Source organism: Camelina sativa, chromosome 5 (genome assembly GCF_000633955.1).
Source record: "Camelina sativa cultivar DH55 chromosome 5, Cs, whole genome shotgun sequence".
In the NCBI taxonomy this organism is placed as follows: domain Eukaryota; kingdom Viridiplantae; phylum Streptophyta; class Magnoliopsida; order Brassicales; family Brassicaceae; genus Camelina; species Camelina sativa.
In genome coordinates, this window is record NC_025689.1 from 32,118,127 (window position 1) to 32,136,489 (window position 18,363).

Below are 18,363 nucleotides of genomic sequence, written 5' to 3' on the forward strand. Positions count from 1 at the left end.
AATGGGTAGTAGAAAAAGGCTACAGAGGCGTCAAAGTTTTAAGGTTTTTGTTGACAGAATAATGGCTTTGCAAGGGAATGCTCCATTAAACAAATTCTCTCTAATTTGTGAAACTGATTCTGATCCATCTAGTGTTGATGGTTGGATAATCAATGCGTTGGAGCGTGGTGTTGTGGATCTTGATCTATACATCTCTCCAGACTATGGTTATCCCCTGCCTTCAAAGGTCTTGATCAGCAAGACATTGGTTAGGCTAAAAGTAGAAGGTACAATCTACTTCACCCCTGATGTGGGAGAGGTTTTTCTTCCAAAGCTCAAGACCTTGTATCTTGATGATGTTACATTCGAAGATAGTGGTGCTGTCTTTGCAAAGCTAATTTCTGGCTGTCATTTACTAGAGGAGTTAGTCATGATTGGTGTGATATGGGATTCTTGGGATTCTTGCTCTGTATCTAGCCCAACCCTCAAGAGACTAAAACTCTGTTGTGATTACATTGAAGAGAATCCAAAGAGTGTTTCATTTGATACTCCAAGTCTTGTCTACTTTGAATTTACTAATACTGTTGCGATCAAGTATCCAAAAGTGAATTTTGACTCGCTTGTTGAAGCTAGTGTCGATCTTCGAACCACACTGTATCAGAACGAGCCAGCAGGAGATTCATCCGATGCAACAGGTTTCTTTGTGGGAATACGCAATGTTGAGATCCTTTCCTTATCTGCTGCCACTTTTGAGGTATGTTTGTGTAAAATACTGCTTAAAGATATGTTGTTGAGTTAAGGATCGCAAAGAATGATTTGGTTTTTGTTTTGTTTAAGGTACTTACTATCTGCTGCAAAGTAATACCGGTCTTCAAGAACTTGATTCATCTAACCATCGAGACTGACCGAAAAGTAGGATGGGAAATTTTGCCGAGTCTACTCGTAAACTGTCCAAATCTTGAGACCCTTGTCTTCGAAGTACATACATTTATATCCTTCGTTTGCATTAACACAATTTTTTCAAACACAATTTTATGCTAAAATACTCATTTCCTTTGTTATAATTCAGGGACTCCATTACAAAGATACAAATCAGAGTGAGGATGCGAGATACTGTTTCAAAGATGGAAACAAATGTTGGGAGAACCATGAGGGAAATTGCGTTGGAACACCTTGGGAAGGCACTCCTACTTGCTTCTCATCAAGTCCGGTGAAGATGCTAAAGGTACTCAAGTTTGGAGAAATGTTTAGTTATGAAGATGACATAGAAAGGCAACTGGAGGTGATCAAGTACTTCTTGGAGACAATGCCGAATCTCGAAGAAGTGATATTACACTATAATACTCCATATGACGAAGATGTGAGTATGGTATCAGGCGTACTTCAATTGCTTGGAAACCTAGCCTCACCTAAATGCAAGATCCAAGTAATCTCTGATAACATCAGCTTCTCATCTACTCTGCACTCTTCCTCCTCAACAAGTGGACTCTTCTTCCTTAGAAACACCTTTCCGGTTTAAAGATTGTTCCTCTTTCCATCTCAGAGAAGATTAGGAAAGCTTTGGTTTGTTAAGTTTTAGCTTAAAACAACAATAACTGGTGGTATGTAGTTTGGTCTCGGTTCTGTTTTTCTATGTTTTTATCGTAAGAGTCCCAAGTAAACTTCAAGTATCTAGAAAGTCTTTCTGAACTTTTCATTTACCCAATTTAATTACTTAATCAGGATGTTGGTGAGACTAATCATAGCCCATTAAGATAAAGACATAAACTCAGGCCCATATTTTGTAACAGTCGTAGCCCATTAGGAAAAGATTAATGAATTAGTGATTCATTGGCCAACAATAATAAAAATTAGAGAAAATTATCACTTATCAGTATCGGAACTCACCCGTCCCGCCACAGTACTACGACTCACTCTCGGGTCTCGGCGACGGTTCCAAAAAGTGTAAACCCTAATCTGCTCGTCCAGTGTTACCTCTATACCATTCACCGATTCTGAATTCTTACTGCTGGCTTTTATTTCCGAGTAATTTCCCAATTTCTTCTTCCTGTCACTCACCTGTGCCTTCGTTTTCTCAAAATTAGTTGTGTTAGCTTCTGAATTGAAATCATCGTCCAGGTGAAATATATGATGAATTCGAAAAAGATGGACACTGGTTCCAAAGATTTGATCAGTAGTCTACCAGATGCTCTTCTTTGTCATGTCTTGTCCTTCCTTCCCACAACAGAAGCTGCTTCCACATCGGTTCTCGCAAAAAGGTGGAGGTATCTGTTGGCTTTTGTACCTAATCTTGATCTTGATAACACCATCTATGACGACCGTCCCAAAATGGGTAGACGTAAAAGGCTAGAGATGCGTAAAAGTTTCAAGCTTTTTGTGGATAGAGTGTTGGCTTTGCAAGGGACAGCTCCTTTAAAAAAGTTCTCTCTCAAGTGTAAAATTGGTTCTGATCCGTCTCGTGTCAATGGTTGGGTACTCAATGTGTTGGAGCGTGGTGTCCAAGAGCTTGATCTGTTCATAGCTTCGGAATATGAGTATCCGTTGCCTCCAAAGGTCTTGATGAGCAAGACATTGGTTTCTCTGAAAGTAGCAGGTACAGATGAGTTCACTATTGAGGTTGGTGAGGTTTCTCTTCCAAAGCTTAAGACTTTGCATTTTAGTGATGTTTCGTTCGGTGATGAGGGTGGTCCTCCATTTGCCAAGCTGATTTCTGGTTGTCACGCTCTTGAGGAGTTAGTTATGATTAAAATGATGTGGGATTACTGGGAATATTGCTCTGTCTCCAACCCATCTCTCAAGAGGGTAACGATTGATTGCCAGAACATTGATGAGAATCCAAAGAGTGTATCATTCAATACTCCAAATCTTGTATATTTGGAGTTTACTGATACTGTTGCGGCCAAGTATCCAGAAGCGATTTTTGACTCGCTTGTCGAAGCTAGCGTAGGCATTCGAATGACAGATGATCAGGTCTGGGACGCAAGAGATTTAGTACATAGTCATCGTGGTTATAAAAGATGCAAGGGCGCAAATGCAGCCGGTTTTTTCAAGGGAATATGCAATGTTAAAATCCTTTACTTATCATCCGAGGCTCTTGAGGTTTGCATTTGAATCCCATCTATATCTTCATATTTGTATTGCTTTAATTAAACCTCTGACTGAAGCCTATTTTCGGACCAGTAGTTCCATTAGGTATATTCGAGTTGATGATTGCAAATGAATTGAATACTGATGATCTTTTTTTCTTTCTTTCTTTCTTTCAGGTCCTTACTTTTTGCTGTAAAAAGGCGATACCAGTCTTCAACAACCTGATTCATTTAACAATTGAAACTGACCAAATGGTAGACTGGGAATCATTGCCGAAACTACTTGAGAACTCTCCAAATCTAGAAACCCTCGTCTTCAAAGTAACAATCACATATCCTTTTCTTGCATCAGCTGACACATTTCTTTTCAAACACACTTCTAGAAAAATCATTTTCTTTGTTATATATACTTCAGGGACTCCATTACGGGGATTTAAATCAATGTATGGACACGGATTACCGCTTCAAGGACACAAACGAATGTTTTGGCGATCAAGGTGACACATGTCAGTGCAAACCATGGTACGGCACTCCACTTTGGCTATCATCAAGTCCAGTGAAGATACTAAAGGTACTGAAGTTTGGAGAAATCTCTAATTACAAAGATGACATGGAAAGGCAGACGGATCTTATCAAGCACTTTTTGGAGGCAATGCCAAATCTTGAACAAGTGATATTATATTATGACACTCCATTTGATGATGATCTGAAAATAGTATCAACCGACCTTCAGATGCTTAAAAAAGTAGCCTCAACCAAATGCGAGATCCAGGTAATCTCTGATAACATCAGCTACTCATTTACTGTGCACTCTTCATCATCTCCAAGTGGACTCGTCTTCTTCAAAAACACCTTCCCGGTTTGAAGATCATCATGCTTTGTCTACGAGAAGTTTATCAAAAGCATTGGTAGTTATTTCCTGTCTTGTCTCTGCCCTTTCAGCTTGTCGATGTTCATTTTTCTGGCTATCCATGTTGGTGATATGCGTAAACCATGGGACTTGTCTTGCCTAGAAGAAAGTTTTTTTTTGTATAGTTTGCTAAAACTCTAAGCAAGCTTCTTCTGTTTTTGTCATTGATAAACTTGTTGTATTTATGCTCTGTCTTACTGTTTAAGCTTCTAAAATATGCATTCTACTTTTTGGTTCACATATTTTCGTAACGCTTCAGTGTTAAAATTGCTCCAAGCAACTCTTGGTTAACCGATGTGCTTAGTAGAGTGTTTGATATATACTAAATATATATACTCAAATTAATAGAGACTTAAAACGAAAACAAAGATTATATTTTTTCTATAACTTCGTCTTCAAAACATATTTTTGGAAAACAGGAAAAAGTGAAGAAAAAAAATGAAGTAGCTTATTTTCCAAAATAAAAATAGTTGACATTTTTTATTTTGAGAATTATAGAAATTCTGTTTAAATATAACTTATTTCTCCGGAATAACTAAAACTGCTCCGTCTCTCTGTTTCTTTGATCATCTAGTAGTGGGATTTAGTAGGAAACTATAACGGATGGAGGAGTACCTTGATGATTATGTACCTTCTTTCAGATTACTCCCATCCAGGCTCAGATCTAAATTGCTTCAGTATGATGAGTAAGGGTTTTGTGGTTTACTTTGGTCTTTGGATTTGTGTAGTTATATATAGTGATGGAACCATATAAAAAACCCTACTTATTTTTTTCAGACCGATTGATTGATTGGGTCAAAGTTTTGATTTTTTTTTCTTTTTTTTGGTTGGTTGGATGAATGCAAAATTAGTTCTGTTCGGAGAGGAACGGGTTTCTTCAAGTCGGGCAATCCCAAGAAACAGATTAGAGTTCTTAAAAAAATTATAGACTTTTTAAACAAGGTACAATAATGTCGGAATTATATCTTTCTTTGAACTTTAACTATATATATATATATATATATATATATATATGGCTATTTGAGAATCCAATTTTTTTTTAGAGCAAAGTCTTTTTATACTGGTTAGTATATTGTGTCTGCCTTTCTCAATAATGGTACACTACGGTCTGTCATCTCTCTCAGTCGATTGAAGAGTTTGCAAAAGTTGAGAAAGAGTACGTGGACTTGGCTGCAGACACATCCAGAAAGCTTGAGGCACTTAGCAAATCCAAATCCAGAGAGATTGAGGTATTTGGCAAAGCCGTGTATGAATCCACAAAAATGTGTACGACCCCATCTTTATTTTACTTGCTCTGTACTGCTGTGTAGCAATGTTTGATCTACTACTATACCTCCTCTACTGATTTTTACATTCAATTCATTCTTTCGTGTAAAACTACTTCAGTACTTTTGAAATGTGAGGACGTAGCTGATCGTGGTGCTAGTTACCATGGCTATTATGTGCGGGCTCTTCATTTTGAAGTGCGAGCATTTTTATATATAAGTTATATATGTTTTTGTTTAAATGGATTCTGAAGTGCGAGCATTTTTATATATAAGTTATATATGTTTTTGTTTAAATTATTTCCTATAATCAATCCATAGATTTTATTAGAGCATCACTAATTGCTGCAAGTAATCTCTGATAACATCAGCCTACTCATCTACTGTGGACTCTCTTCCTTATCGACTAGTGGACAGTCCATGCTTCTTCATCTCAGAGAAGTTTATGATAATAATAATAATAGCAGAAAATTAGGAGTAAATTCAGGATTGACTTGTAAAAGATGGCTAGCTACATCAAGTATTAGAGAATGCATGGTCACACATGCCAAGTATAATATTGTATCATCAAATACATGAAGTATATGTATTGCATGGCCACATGCATGAACTATATGACGTTATGTGGTCAACACTATAGACATACAATCCGGTACACCGGTCGAATAATTCCAGCGAAGACCAACATTGACTCCGGCATTGACCAACATTGACCAAAAAATTGTATTTTGAAGCTAATATATTCATTCTTATAATTAGTTACTTTTATTTTTGAAGCTAAACTAATAGTTAAATAAAATTATTAATAATTATTTTCAAGAAATATATATATATATATAACATATGTAATTATTAATGATTTTATATATATAAATCTCTTATCATCATATTATTTAAAATTTTAAATACTACAAGAATCAATAAAATCAAATTCAACTATTTTCATTAGAAAATAATATGCAAAAGATTTGAGTATATGACTCTTTACTTTAAAATTTGCATGGTAAAGAGTATACAAAATTTTAGATACTCTTTGGTTATTAAAAAATTTACATACTCCTAATAACATGTAAACAATAACAAAAAATTAACACTATTTACTTTTAATAGATAAAATATAATGATATATAATTATTTTCAATATATAATATAAGGGCATTTGCAAAAATCCTCTTATTCTATATCCTTTTGCAAACATATCCTAAAATCAAGATAAAATCTATAAATATCTTGAAAATAATTATTAATTATTTTTATTTAACTATTATTTTAGCTTTAAAAATAAAAATTAATTAATTATAAGAATAAATACATTAGAGATACCTAAGATATTTAGATATTGAATAGAATATTTTCTAATCATGAAAATTCATAAATAATTTATATAGTAATTTATTATTTTGTTTTTTCATAGAAAAAAATTAAAATACAATTTGTTTTGGTCAATATTGGTCAACGCCGGAGTCAACGTCGGTCTTAGCCGGAATCATTCGACCGGTGTACCGGATTGTATGTCTATGGTATTGACTATATAACGTCATATAGTTCATGCATGTGATCATGCAATACATATACTTCGTGTAGTTGAGGATACAATATTATACTTGGCATGTGTGACCATGCATTCTCCAATTTACCATTTTTTTCCATAACTTTACATTAAGAAGCAACCAAAATTAGAAAGCAATTCTTGGTGATTCACTAAAAACGTCGTCGTTTAGTGGTTCCAGCATTGGAATTCACACCATCCCGCCACATCGCCTACCTATCTCACTACTGACGGCAAAGATTGACAAAAAAAACCCTAATTTTCATTTTGCGGCTCTGTTCCCCACACACAAAACCTCCGACTCTGGCGATTTTTATGGGTTCAAGTAAGTTTCCTCATTTCTTTCTTCTGCTGATACTTGTTCTCACTCATTGTCTGCCTTCAGTTAGCTTTCTTTGTTTCCAGTTAGGAGTTGTGTGTAAAAGAAAGACAAGAACTTGGAACTGCTTTTCTAGTTTGAGAAATTGTCGTATTTTGGGAGTTGTTAGGTTTCGAGTTTCCGCTCTGACAATCTTGTCTCCTCTTCCAACTGTCTTAGGTTGCAAGTGTTGTTGATCTTCTTCGGTTCGAAAATGGATTTGATCAGCAATCTACCAAATCCTCTAATCTCACACATCTTGTCCTACCTTCCAACGAAAGAAGCAGCTTCAACATCTGTTCTCTCGAAGAAATGGCGTTACTTGTTCGCGTTTGTATCAAATCTTGATTTTGACGACTCCGACTATCAGAATGATATAGGAAGAAGCGATGCTGAAATCAGTACAAGTTTTATGGACTTTGTGGACAGAGTTTTGTCTTTGCAAGGGAATCTTACCGTGAACAGATTCTCTCTAGACTGTAGTAGTTTTGATCTTGATCTTGATCGTGTCACTGGTTGGATATTAAACGTGTTGAGACGCGGTGTATCTGATCTTGATCTAAGCGTCTTGGAGTATACCTTGCCTTCTGAGGTCTTTGTGAGTAAGACGCTGGTTAAGCTGAAATTAGGACCAGGAGAGGATCTCTGTCTCACCCTTGATAGGAAAGATGTTTTTCTTCCAAAGCTTAAGACTCTCTATCTTGATTCTGTTACGGTTGAAGAGCGTGGGTTTGGTTTTGTGAAGCTTCTCTCTGGCTGTCCTGTGCTCGAGGAACTAGTTCTGATGAATATAGGATGGGAGTATTGGATGTTTTGCACTGTGTCTCTTATATCTCTCAAGAGGCTGACGTTTTTCCGTGAAGAGGAGTACACTGATGAGAATCCAAAGAGCGTGTCGTTTGTTACTCCAAATCTTGTTTACCTTGAGTACTCTGACGCTGTTGCGGATAAGTATCCAAATGTGAACTTCAGTTCGCTTGTTGAAGCTCATATCGGTCTTCGACTGACTGATGATCAGTCTGCAGATGTAAACGTTTCAGAAGACGACTATTTCCCGGAAGATGATGAGGAAAGACAGATGACTGCTAATGCAACAGATTTTTTTAAGGGAATAAGCAATGTTCAGATCCTTTACTTATCTGCCAAATCTATTGAGGTTTGTCTTTCAATCAATCCCATTGGTTAATATAGCTTGAGTTGATGATGATCACAAGTGAGTGATGAGATAGTTTTTGTATCAGGTACTTACTTTCTGCTGTGAGCCAATCCCGGTGTTCAACAACCTGATTCAGTTAACGATTGAGAGTCACTCGGACGTTGGATGGGATTCACTGCCAGGTCTACTCAAGAATTGTGCAAATCTCGAAACACTTGTTTTAAAGGTATAGAACCAAACCCCATTAAAGCATTAAAGCATATCTTTGTGTATCAGTCACATGAAAACAAATACAACTTAACTATGGAAACCTTTCTTTTATGCTTCTTCAGCGTCTTATCCACAAGTGTAACAAGGCATGTGGGAATGTGTGCTGTTGTAAACGTCCGAAGCATCCTTCTTGCCTTTCATCTTCTCCGGTGAAGGTGCTAAAGATTTTTCTGTTTGATGACAACGATGAAGAAGACGGGTCAGAAATACTGCAGATTAGGTATTTCTTGGAGAAAATGCCGCGTCTTGAACAGTTGATTGTGTACTACAATACATCGTATGACCCTGCTGTGTTAGACTTATCCAAGAAGCTTCAGAGGACTCCGAAAGTAGCTTCACCAAAGTGCAAGATCCAGGTAGTCTCTGAGAATCTTAGTTTGACATGCACTGTTCCTTCTTTCTTAACAACGAAATGGTCTGCTCTTCCTCCCGAAGAAGAACATCGCTGGCCTGAGTCTCCTCCTCCTCCCGAAATAAAAGATCCCATGCTTATGTATTGTTCTTCTCCAGAAGACGAAGATTACTGGTTTAACTAAGCTTTGATCTAAACTCAAAGCAGTTAAAGATTTCCTCTGTTTCTGTCGTTTTGTACTTTTTGCACTCTAGCTTTTGTCCTTTTTGAAACTGAGAATGTTAAAACTTTATGTGATGTTTGCTTCCCCCTTTATTCAGTGGTGTTAAAACTGTTTGTTCCAACTTCAATACATGCTTGCACGTGGCTTGTAGAAGTTCTCTTTTATAGTGTGAAGTGTGAACGCATATATCTTAAGACTTTTCTACTGGTCCTTTAACAAGATCATACGACTTGGCTAATACTATATGTCTTAATCAGATAAAATTATTAATTAACAAGATAGTCCAATAATTGAATGACGGATAGACTTTTAACTTGCTCCTTCATGTTTCCAAGACATTGTTTAATAGTACCAAGTTGCTGCATCTCTTTTGGTCCAGACATTGTTTAATACCTTGTGAACCCTCATCGTTTGTTTGAAGCTGTGATTTTGATGGGCTCTGCTTTTACACTCTAACAAAAGTAAGTTTTCTAATCTCTGCTTTTGACCTTGTGTTCATCCTATAAGATCTGGGTTTTCTCCTTCTTTTTATGACTAGTTTGTGTTTTTATCCTCGATTGTGTAAGGATTAGACCTTGAAACTGGCTTGGAGTTAGGACCGTGTATTTTTGTATCTTGAGTTCAGCTTCTGAAATCTTCTTGCTGGATGTGTTGTTTAGGTTTTGTAAGTGCTGATCTGTCTTAGAAAGAAGCATGGATGAGAGTTCCAAAGATGTAATCAATTCTTTACCAGACAATCTTCTTTGCCAAATCTTGTCAAATCTGTCTACGAAAGAAGCTGCTTTGACATCACTTCTCTCAAAAAGATGGCGGTATCTGTTTGCTCTTGTACCAAATCTTGATTTTGATGTCTTGTCCTCTCTGCATCCCGGGATTGAAACGCAAGATCAGACGAGTTTTATAGATTTTGTGGATAGAGTATTGAAATTGCGAGGGAAAGATCATATCAACAAGTTCTCTCTAAAATGTGGAGATGGTATTGAGGATGAAGACGTCTTCCCTTGGATATTAAATGCTTTGAGACATGGTGTATCAGATCTTGCTCTACATGTCTCTCCCTCGTTGGTTTATTGGCTGCCTTCAAAGGTTTTTGCGAGTAAGACCCTGGTTAGGCTGAAAATAGGACCTAAAGATGGTCCCAGAATTAAACTGAGAAATGTTTGTCTTCCAAAGCTCAAGACACTAAATCTTGATTCAGTTGTGTTTGAAGAGGGTGAGATTGGGTTTGCAAAGCTTCTTTCTGGTTGTCCCCTGCTTGAGGAGTTAAGTTTGTTTAATCTTGCTTGGGATCATTGGGATGCTTGCTCTGTGTCTTCCAAAATCCTCAAGAGACTAAAGCTTTGTTGTGCACACTATGCTGGAAATCCAAAGAGTGTATCATTTGATACTCCAAATGTTGTCTACTTTGAATATTCTGATAATATTGCGCTAAAGTATCCAAAAGTGAATTTTGATTCGCTGGTTGAAGCTAGTATCTGCATTCGTTTGACGAATGATCAAAAAGCAAATGTGAGATATGTATCAGATGTTGATGAGGAAACAGATATGGTTGGAAATGCAATGAATCTTGTTATGGGAATCTGCAATGTGAAGACCCTTTACTTATCTTGTGACACTCTTGAGGTATGTAAGTATAACATTACTCGAGTTTTTTTTTTTTGTTAATTAGTATATGGAAATGGAAGTGAGTGGTAATCTTTTGTTTTGTTTTAGACACTAAATTTTTGCTGTCAAGCGATACAAGTATTCAACAATTTGACTCATCTAACTATTGAGAGTCATCCGGAACTAGGATGGGAATCACTGCCAAATCTGCTTAAGAATTGTCCAAATCTTGAAACCCTTATCTTCCAAGTGAGCAAATCAAACTCTTTAAAATGAATTTGCTTACTAATTTTACATTAAAGTTTATGATATATCTTTTATGTTTTAGGGACTCCTTCACAAAGCAACAGACAGATGCGGGGATGTGTGCTTGTGCCAAGGTTTGGAGAATAGTCCATCTTGCTTATCATCAAGTCCGGTGAAGCTTCTAAAGATATTGAAATTTGGAGAAATCAATAATGGTGACGATATGGAGAAAGAGATAGAGCAGATAGAGGATTTCTTGGAGAAAATGCCAAATCTTGAACTACTCATAATATACTACAATACATCAATCGAGAATGATCTAGTTGAAGTGTCAAGGAAACTTCAGATGGTTTGCTTCACTGAAGTGCAAGATTCAAGTAATCTCTGAAAAACCTTAGCTAGTCATCCACTTTGCCCATTTCCTTCTCGATGAAATATGGATTGCACCTATAAAAGAACCTTACTGGTTTTGTGGAATCAATAGTGCGGTCATGTCTCATATACAAATTGGAAGCTATATACTAACAATATCTTTAAACTCAAGATTCTCTTATTTCTGTTGTTAGTACTTTGCTGCTTAAAAATCTCTCATCCTTGTATGTTTTATGCTTTTGTTGTGAGAAACTTTGAGTTGTAGTTTGAGTTTCTTTCTTTTGGTGTGTTAAATTGTTTGAGTAGAGAAGAAACTGACATGAGACTTAACTTGCCATATAAAAATCTTTGTTATCTTATTCTTTTCTTAATTGAGTGGAGAAGAAACTAAACAAAAAATCCCTGTTGCTCTCTCAAACTGGTTTAATTCATAGGATCCTTTTTGTGATGCTGCATTCTCGAAATGGTGTGAAATGAACGACTTCTCTTTTTCTTCTGAAAAAGTAAGTAAATCACGAACCACATTGGTGAGAAACCAAACAATGTTGGGTAAGTGTACTTAAGCCAAAACAAGAGAAACAAGTGGAAACGGTGGACCTTTGAAGCCATTTGGATTTACAGAAATGTTAAATAGAAGAACCAACCCCACAGCCGTAGTAAATGGTGGAAGCACCATCAAAAGATATTCTAAAAAGTTTTGGAATTTGGAACTTTCTATTAAACTAAAAAGTGAAATCTTCTTTTGTTCTCACCTTTCCACACAAAGTTGAAAGTACACAAACAGAATCAACAAATATTCACTAATTAGCCACAATATAATCAAATATGTTAGTATCTAATGGCCAAATTATATGAACATCTACGGACTACAAATTGTCAATAGCCACTAAAACTCATGGCCATATCCACCGTTTTGTGTAGTATATTATTGCTTGTTTTGACTGTTCTAATTAAAGACTATTTTTTTCCTAGAATGGCACATTTTTTATTGGGATATATATTGTTAATTTTATATATAATGTCGGATATGGGTATACAAAAGTTTTGGTCGTTTGAGTAATTTGGATTGGGTTTCAATATGAACACAAAACTCCCCCAATATATTTTTAAAATCCTATAATTTCAGCCAGGTCTTTGCTCATTTCTATCTCCTATTAGAAACCACAAGTAGTATAGAGATCAACATGGAGAAACTCAAAAGATCTTTCGCCTCATGTTATTAGATACTATAGTCTATAGATGCATGTATCTTAGAATTTATTGTTTCGTATCCCTTAAGATGAAAACGCGGACGTTCATACTAGTAGCGGACATCAAAATCATCAGCCGCATTTTTATATACAACAACTACAACATGTGGTTGATGATTTTATATTAAAGGGTTAAAATAACATTCAATAGTACTAGTAATATTTTGTTGTCGTATATACAATTAATATATATATATAGCCTGGTTAATGAAGAATATTAAAATTGTCTTTATTAGCTGGTTACGCAGCCATATTATTTTATTAGTTGAACGTAGCACGACAAGGAACAGAAAAGCCTTTTAAAGTTTTAATTAATCAAAAAGTTAGGTTTGAGTCGTTTGAAAAACATTGTCTTAGTAAGTATTTATATACTATAACTAGAGAGGTGTAGTGTGAACACCCAATGAAGAAACATTTAATAGTGGTTATTCAAACATTGCCGGCACTCGAGAGTTAAGACATCATGAGTTGTATTATACTATAATACTGTATGAATTAGCTATATAGATCGATATGAATATATGATGATGATAATGAGATTTCACATTTATAAGCTTATGCCTTATGGGTATGTATACTCAGTTTTGTTTTTTTTTTTACAATAATATGGATCTAATCATCTAAACGAATATAAATATAATTAAACCTACTTTCACACAGATTGCTTAAAGTGGTAAAACAAAGAAGATGTGAATTAATTGTCGTTATTCCGCAACATTGTTTAGGATTTTAGTGTCAAACACTAGTTGACATGCAAAGTAACATGACCAGATGGTATACAACTATATTTACAAGGCCGTCGACTTTATATATTTTTTTGTAGGCCTTCGTTTGTCATAAGAGAGAGAGGAAGATATTTGTACTTTTAATATCTCTCATTAACAATAGTAATTGCCAGCCAAATCATGGCTACATGATGTATGAAACAGACCGAGAAAAATGAAGATGCTATTTTTGCCAATTATTATTATTCTTACCACTTCATTTTTTTTTTCTTTAAAAAAAAACCAGGTAACAACCCGCACAGTATGCAGAATAAATCAATTTAAATAAAATTATTATGAGTAAAATTATAATGATTGAATTAATATCCATTTGTGTCAAACGTAATATGTAATTAAAATATATTTCAAAATTTTGTTTATTTCATTTTAAATACGTCTCATCCGTTAAAATCTTTGAACGTGAAAATTTTTTAACGTAGTCGAGAAAATATTGACAAAATGTTATTATTAATGGCAATGTGTCTTTTGTGTGGTTTAAAAACCAATTTATTGAAACAGGACAAATGATTAGATAAAATAATATATTAAAAATTTTGGAATTTCTAAGAATTGTAATATGCATCTACATAAAATATAAAGATTTGAGTACCATTAAGTTCAAATTTGTATTTTAATTTGTTGATTTTTTTTGTTACATTCATTTCTTTTTTTAGTGTTTGGAAAAAAATTGTATATTATTTGATGAATAACTATTTTTACGAATAAAATTAGATATACATTTTAAAAATTTTTAAAAGTACACGTTAACAAAATATAGTACACATAAAAAAGAGAAATTTAACAACATCTTTTCTTATTATTTTTTGGTTAAACATATAATGACATATATTGTAAATAGTATTAATAAATAAAATAAATTGCTAAAAAAAATGTCTGGAGCTCTCCAGCGACGACACCTCAGCATTTTTCTCAATATGTTTCCCTATATAGGAGATATTGCGATCATTTTAATTTTAATTAGGGGATTCATTTTAGATTTCGAAAATCTGTATTAATTTGAATATCGAAGCGAATAAAATATACAATCTGCGAGCATATTCACACTCGTATGACTTAAAATTCTGTATTACTACATATTTTACTACATCGACATGCACTTGTTTTTTCACTTGTCACGATTCCTATGCCTATGCGTATACGTGGCATGAGAACTTCTTTATATGGTGTGAACGCAATTATGTTTTTGATTTGCCAACGTCTCATAAAGATTAAACAACAAACGGAAACTTTTAGCAATCTTAATAAATTTTAGCAGTCTATTCGTAATCTAATCAGGCTAATGAATCAATCCGTAATGTAATCAAATTATTGACCAATAATCACGTTTTTGGTCCACACAAAGGACCCACTCACTTACTTACACCTACAACTTCTCCAGTTGCAGTAGATCCTCATCCTCTGCATTGCTCTCTCGCTATATATATTATTTATACACACACACGCCACTAACCCAAAATACAAAGAACTCACTTCCTCCATTAACAACCAAAAAAAGATTTTAAGAAGAAGGAGAAGGCAACTCAGTAACAGAATCATCATCGCCATGCCTGTTCCTTCCGACAAACCGAGACTTGTGATCAAGAAAGTTCTAGCAAAGCTTCAAAAGGAAGGTGAAAGCGCTGTCATTAGGAACGGCATCACAGAGTTAGTTTTCTTCTTCTTTTTTTTTTTCTTTTTCTCAAGAAAGTGATCCTATGGCTTCACCTTCAATTCTCATATATATTTTTCCTTTTTGGGTTGATTCAGGATTGACCACAAGTTATTGGACCCGTTCGTGTTGCTAGTTGATTTTTCCTGTAAGTTTCTTCCTTCCTCAAATCTGTATATTAAAAAGGTGTGATTCTTTTATTATGTTATAGGCTAATCCAAAGCTTGCTCTGTTTCTTGATCAGTTTCACTCTCAGCTGGATTCCCAGATCATCCTCACAGAGGTCAATATCACATATACCTTCTCTTACACACCAATAAACATGTTTTGAAATGTTGTCTTTAATGTATAATTGGTCAACTGTGTGGTGCAGGTTTTGAGAGTGTTACATACATGCTACAGGGAGGAATCATTCACAAAGATCCCAAAGGTCATAAAGGTACAATCCAAGCCGGAGATGTTCAGGTAATTACAAGAAACAGAACACCCAAAGAAACAAAAAAAAAAATATAACATTAAATCCTCTCCAAGACTGGTTTCACTCAATTTTGAGTCTTTGATCTTACAGTGGATGACAGCAGGAAGAGGAATCATTCATTCTGAGTTTCCGGAAGAAGAAGTCAACAATGGTTTACAGCTTTGGATCAATCTCCCTTCCACTGACAAAATGTAAAATAAGATTTCTTTACTATCATCTCAAAAAGAGTTCACAGTTTTTGAATCTCTCTCTTCTTTGATTTTGACAGGATCGATCCAAAATATAAAGAGGTATCGAGTTTAGACATCCCGCGAGCAGAAGAAAACGGAGTTGAGGTCAAAGTCATAGCCGGAGACTCCATGGGAATCAAAACTTCAGTCTACACAAAAACACCAACTATGTTCCTTGACTTTACCCTCAAGCCAGGATCTCAAACTCACCAGACCGTTCCAGAATCATGGACAACTTTCGCCTACATTATTGAAGGCGACGAGGGTGTGTTCGGTTCTTTGAACTCTTCCGCTATATCGGCGCATCATGTTGTAGTGTTTGGACCAGGGGGTTTAGTTAGCGTGTGGAACAAGTCAACATCGAGGTCGTTGAGGTTTCTGTTGATTGCAGGGGAACCAATAGGTGAGCCTGTGGTTCAGTGTGGTCCGTTTGTGATGAACTCACAGGCGGAGATCGATTTGGCTTTTGACGATTATCAGAATGCTAAGAACGGGTTTGAAATGGCCAAGTGTTAGGTCACAGTGAAAAGTGTTAACAAAAACCATTTTAATTTTTGGGGTTTGTTTTCTTTATTTCACATTCAAGAGATGAATCAATGTTAGGAGCAATAATAACGATGCTCTGTTTGAGAAAGTTGATATCAAATTGGAATTGTTTTGGTTGTTCTTTTTAAAATTTTGAGCAACAATTAACAGAGCGAGGTGGTAGACATAGAGCAAAACTTTAGTCTCTTGAGGGTTGGTGGTAGACACAGAGCAAAGGTGCACCTAGAGTCCCACATCAAATTAATCAGAACTAATTCCTCGAGCTCGTCACATCCAGAAAGAGAAGCTTCTTTGCAAACATACTGTTTTCAATCTCAACAAAATTAAGATGGATAGTCTTAAGCTTTGGAAGAGATGTATCTTAATTAGTAATTACCACATCTTAATTTTTATAGATGCGTCTCATAATGAAGCAAATCAACAACTTGGAAGCCTTAAGAAAACATTGTGTATACATAAAAAAGTGAATATGCATATTATAAAGAAGCCGACAGAGTATAACCAACGACTTTAAAAATGAAGTATTTTTAGACAACACTAGTTAGATGAAGTATTTTTCTTCCAAACAAAAAAAATCTAGGTATTAAACTTCCAAATAAAAAGGAAATAAGATATTCAGTTACACGAAGTATTATTCAATACATGGCCACACATCCCAACTTTAAATGTATTGCCAACTGCACTAAATGTATGTATTGCATGACCACATATACCAACTATATGATGACATGTGCTCAACATCACAACCTTCTTATTCCGGTACACCGTTCATCAAAATCCGATGTTGACCAATATTGACCGGCATTGACCGATGTTGATCAATAAAAGCATACAACTTTTTTTTGTTTTTAACATTATAATTGAATTATTTAGGAATCATTTATAGTGTTTTATAATTTAAAACATATATGGATCCAAAATAAAAATATATTGTATATATATTCCATTAATTTAGTCTTATAATAGTTATCTTTTTCAATCTCAAAAATTAACTAAAATTGAAGTAAAAATCATTTATAAGATATTAAAACTTAAATTCAAACCATATAATCTTGTTATAATAAATCAAATAAGAAAACTACTTATTTTAACTTTATTAATTTAAAAACATCAAATTCTTACTTAATATATCTGAATATAAAATAATATTATTTATTATTCTCAACCAAAAAAATTATTTCTACAACAAAAACACTTAGAACCAAACCCAATACATATCAAAATCATTAGAATTATTGAAAAATAATTTAATATCTTAAAAAATTATTAATGGTTTTTCATTTCACTTTTATTAACTTTTGCAATATAAAAATATATTATATATTTGTTAACTCATCCAGTCTTATAATAGTTAGTTTTTTTTTCTATTGCAATTAAAAACATCAACTTATTATTTGATTTATTTAAATACAAAGTTTTTTGTTATTTAATAAAAGAAATATTATTGATTGTAAACAACAAAAACACACAATATTTATTTTTAATATATAGAAGATAGAAGATCCAAAAAATTGAGTTTCCAAAACAATATATTTGACTGTAGAAAAATTAAAATATATAAATTATTATATATATATGAATTCAAAATAATTATTAACTATTAGTTTAGCTTTAAAATTAAAATTACTAATTATAAGAATGAATACATTAAATATGTAAACAAAATATCTAGTTATATAATATAAAATATGTCCTAATTTTAGAAAAATTATATTAACTATTTGATATAGCAATTTATGTTTTTGGTTTTTAATAGTATACATAAAAAAATGAAATATTTTTTGGTTAATATTGGTCAATGCTGGAATCAGTTAACCGGTGTATCGGAATTGTATGTTTATGGTGTTAACCACATGACGTCATATAGTTCATGCATGTGATCATGCAATACATCTACTTCGTATAGTTAAGGGTACAATATTATACTTAGCATGTGTGACCATGCGTTCTCGCATACCTGGTGTAGCTAGCAATCTTTTATTCTAAGTAGAGGAATATTTTTTAGTTTTTTTCTCAGGAAAAAAGGAAATTACTAAATTTTCACTTCTTCTTGAA

The 18,363-nt window shown here is 34.2% G+C and overlaps 5 protein-coding genes and 1 long non-coding RNA gene across 7 annotated transcripts; all 6 read left to right on the top strand.

Annotated features, from left to right (window-relative positions):
• On the top strand, positions 2–1,592 carry LOC104789771 (F-box/LRR-repeat protein At3g59190-like). The gene is made up of 3 exons (XM_010515417.2): positions 2–733; positions 817–957; positions 1,049–1,592. Exons 1-3 carry the CDS (start codon positions 2–4, stop codon positions 1,496–1,498), a joined length of 1,323 nt encoding a protein of 440 aa, XP_010513719.2. The 3' UTR covers positions 1,499–1,592.
• Positions 1,841–4,213, top strand: LOC104788155 (F-box/LRR-repeat protein At3g59190-like). Of its 2 annotated transcripts, XM_010513851.2 has the most exons (4): positions 1,841–2,004; positions 2,098–3,078; positions 3,243–3,386; positions 3,481–3,930. In XM_010513851.2, the coding sequence occupies exons 2-4, from the start codon at positions 2,107–2,109 to the stop codon at positions 3,928–3,930; spliced, it is 1,566 nt and encodes a 521-aa protein (XP_010512153.1). In that variant the 5' UTR covers positions 1,841–2,004; positions 2,098–2,106. The 2 variants fall into 2 exon arrangements, with proteins under 2 accessions (XP_010512153.1, XP_010512152.1); XM_010513850.2 differs by having other exon boundaries at positions 1,841–3,078; positions 3,481–4,213.
• LOC104788156 lies at positions 4,862–5,460 on the top strand. The gene is made up of 3 exons (XR_768132.2): positions 4,862–4,917; positions 5,100–5,241; positions 5,362–5,460. It is a non-coding gene; the product is annotated as an uncharacterized LOC104788156 (long non-coding RNA).
• On the top strand, positions 6,978–8,535 carry LOC104788157 (F-box/LRR-repeat protein At3g59200-like). The gene is made up of 3 exons (XM_019246127.1): positions 6,978–7,114; positions 7,328–8,303; positions 8,389–8,535. Exons 2-3 carry the CDS (start codon positions 7,362–7,364, stop codon positions 8,533–8,535), a joined length of 1,089 nt encoding a protein of 362 aa, XP_019101672.1. The 5' UTR covers positions 6,978–7,114; positions 7,328–7,361.
• Positions 9,458–11,701, top strand: LOC104788158 (F-box/LRR-repeat protein At3g59210). Its single transcript, XM_010513853.2, has 4 exons — positions 9,458–9,609; positions 9,808–10,771; positions 10,862–11,002; positions 11,082–11,701. The coding sequence occupies exons 2-4, from the start codon at positions 9,842–9,844 to the stop codon at positions 11,385–11,387; spliced, it is 1,377 nt and encodes a 458-aa protein (XP_010512155.1). The 5' UTR covers positions 9,458–9,609; positions 9,808–9,841; the 3' UTR covers positions 11,388–11,701.
• On the top strand, positions 14,839–16,431 carry LOC104788159 (pirin-1-like). The gene is made up of 6 exons (XM_010513854.1): positions 14,839–15,050; positions 15,153–15,202; positions 15,299–15,337; positions 15,428–15,519; positions 15,623–15,723; positions 15,801–16,431. The coding sequence occupies exons 1-6, from the start codon at positions 14,950–14,952 to the stop codon at positions 16,276–16,278; spliced, it is 861 nt and encodes a 286-aa protein (XP_010512156.1). The 5' UTR covers positions 14,839–14,949; the 3' UTR covers positions 16,279–16,431.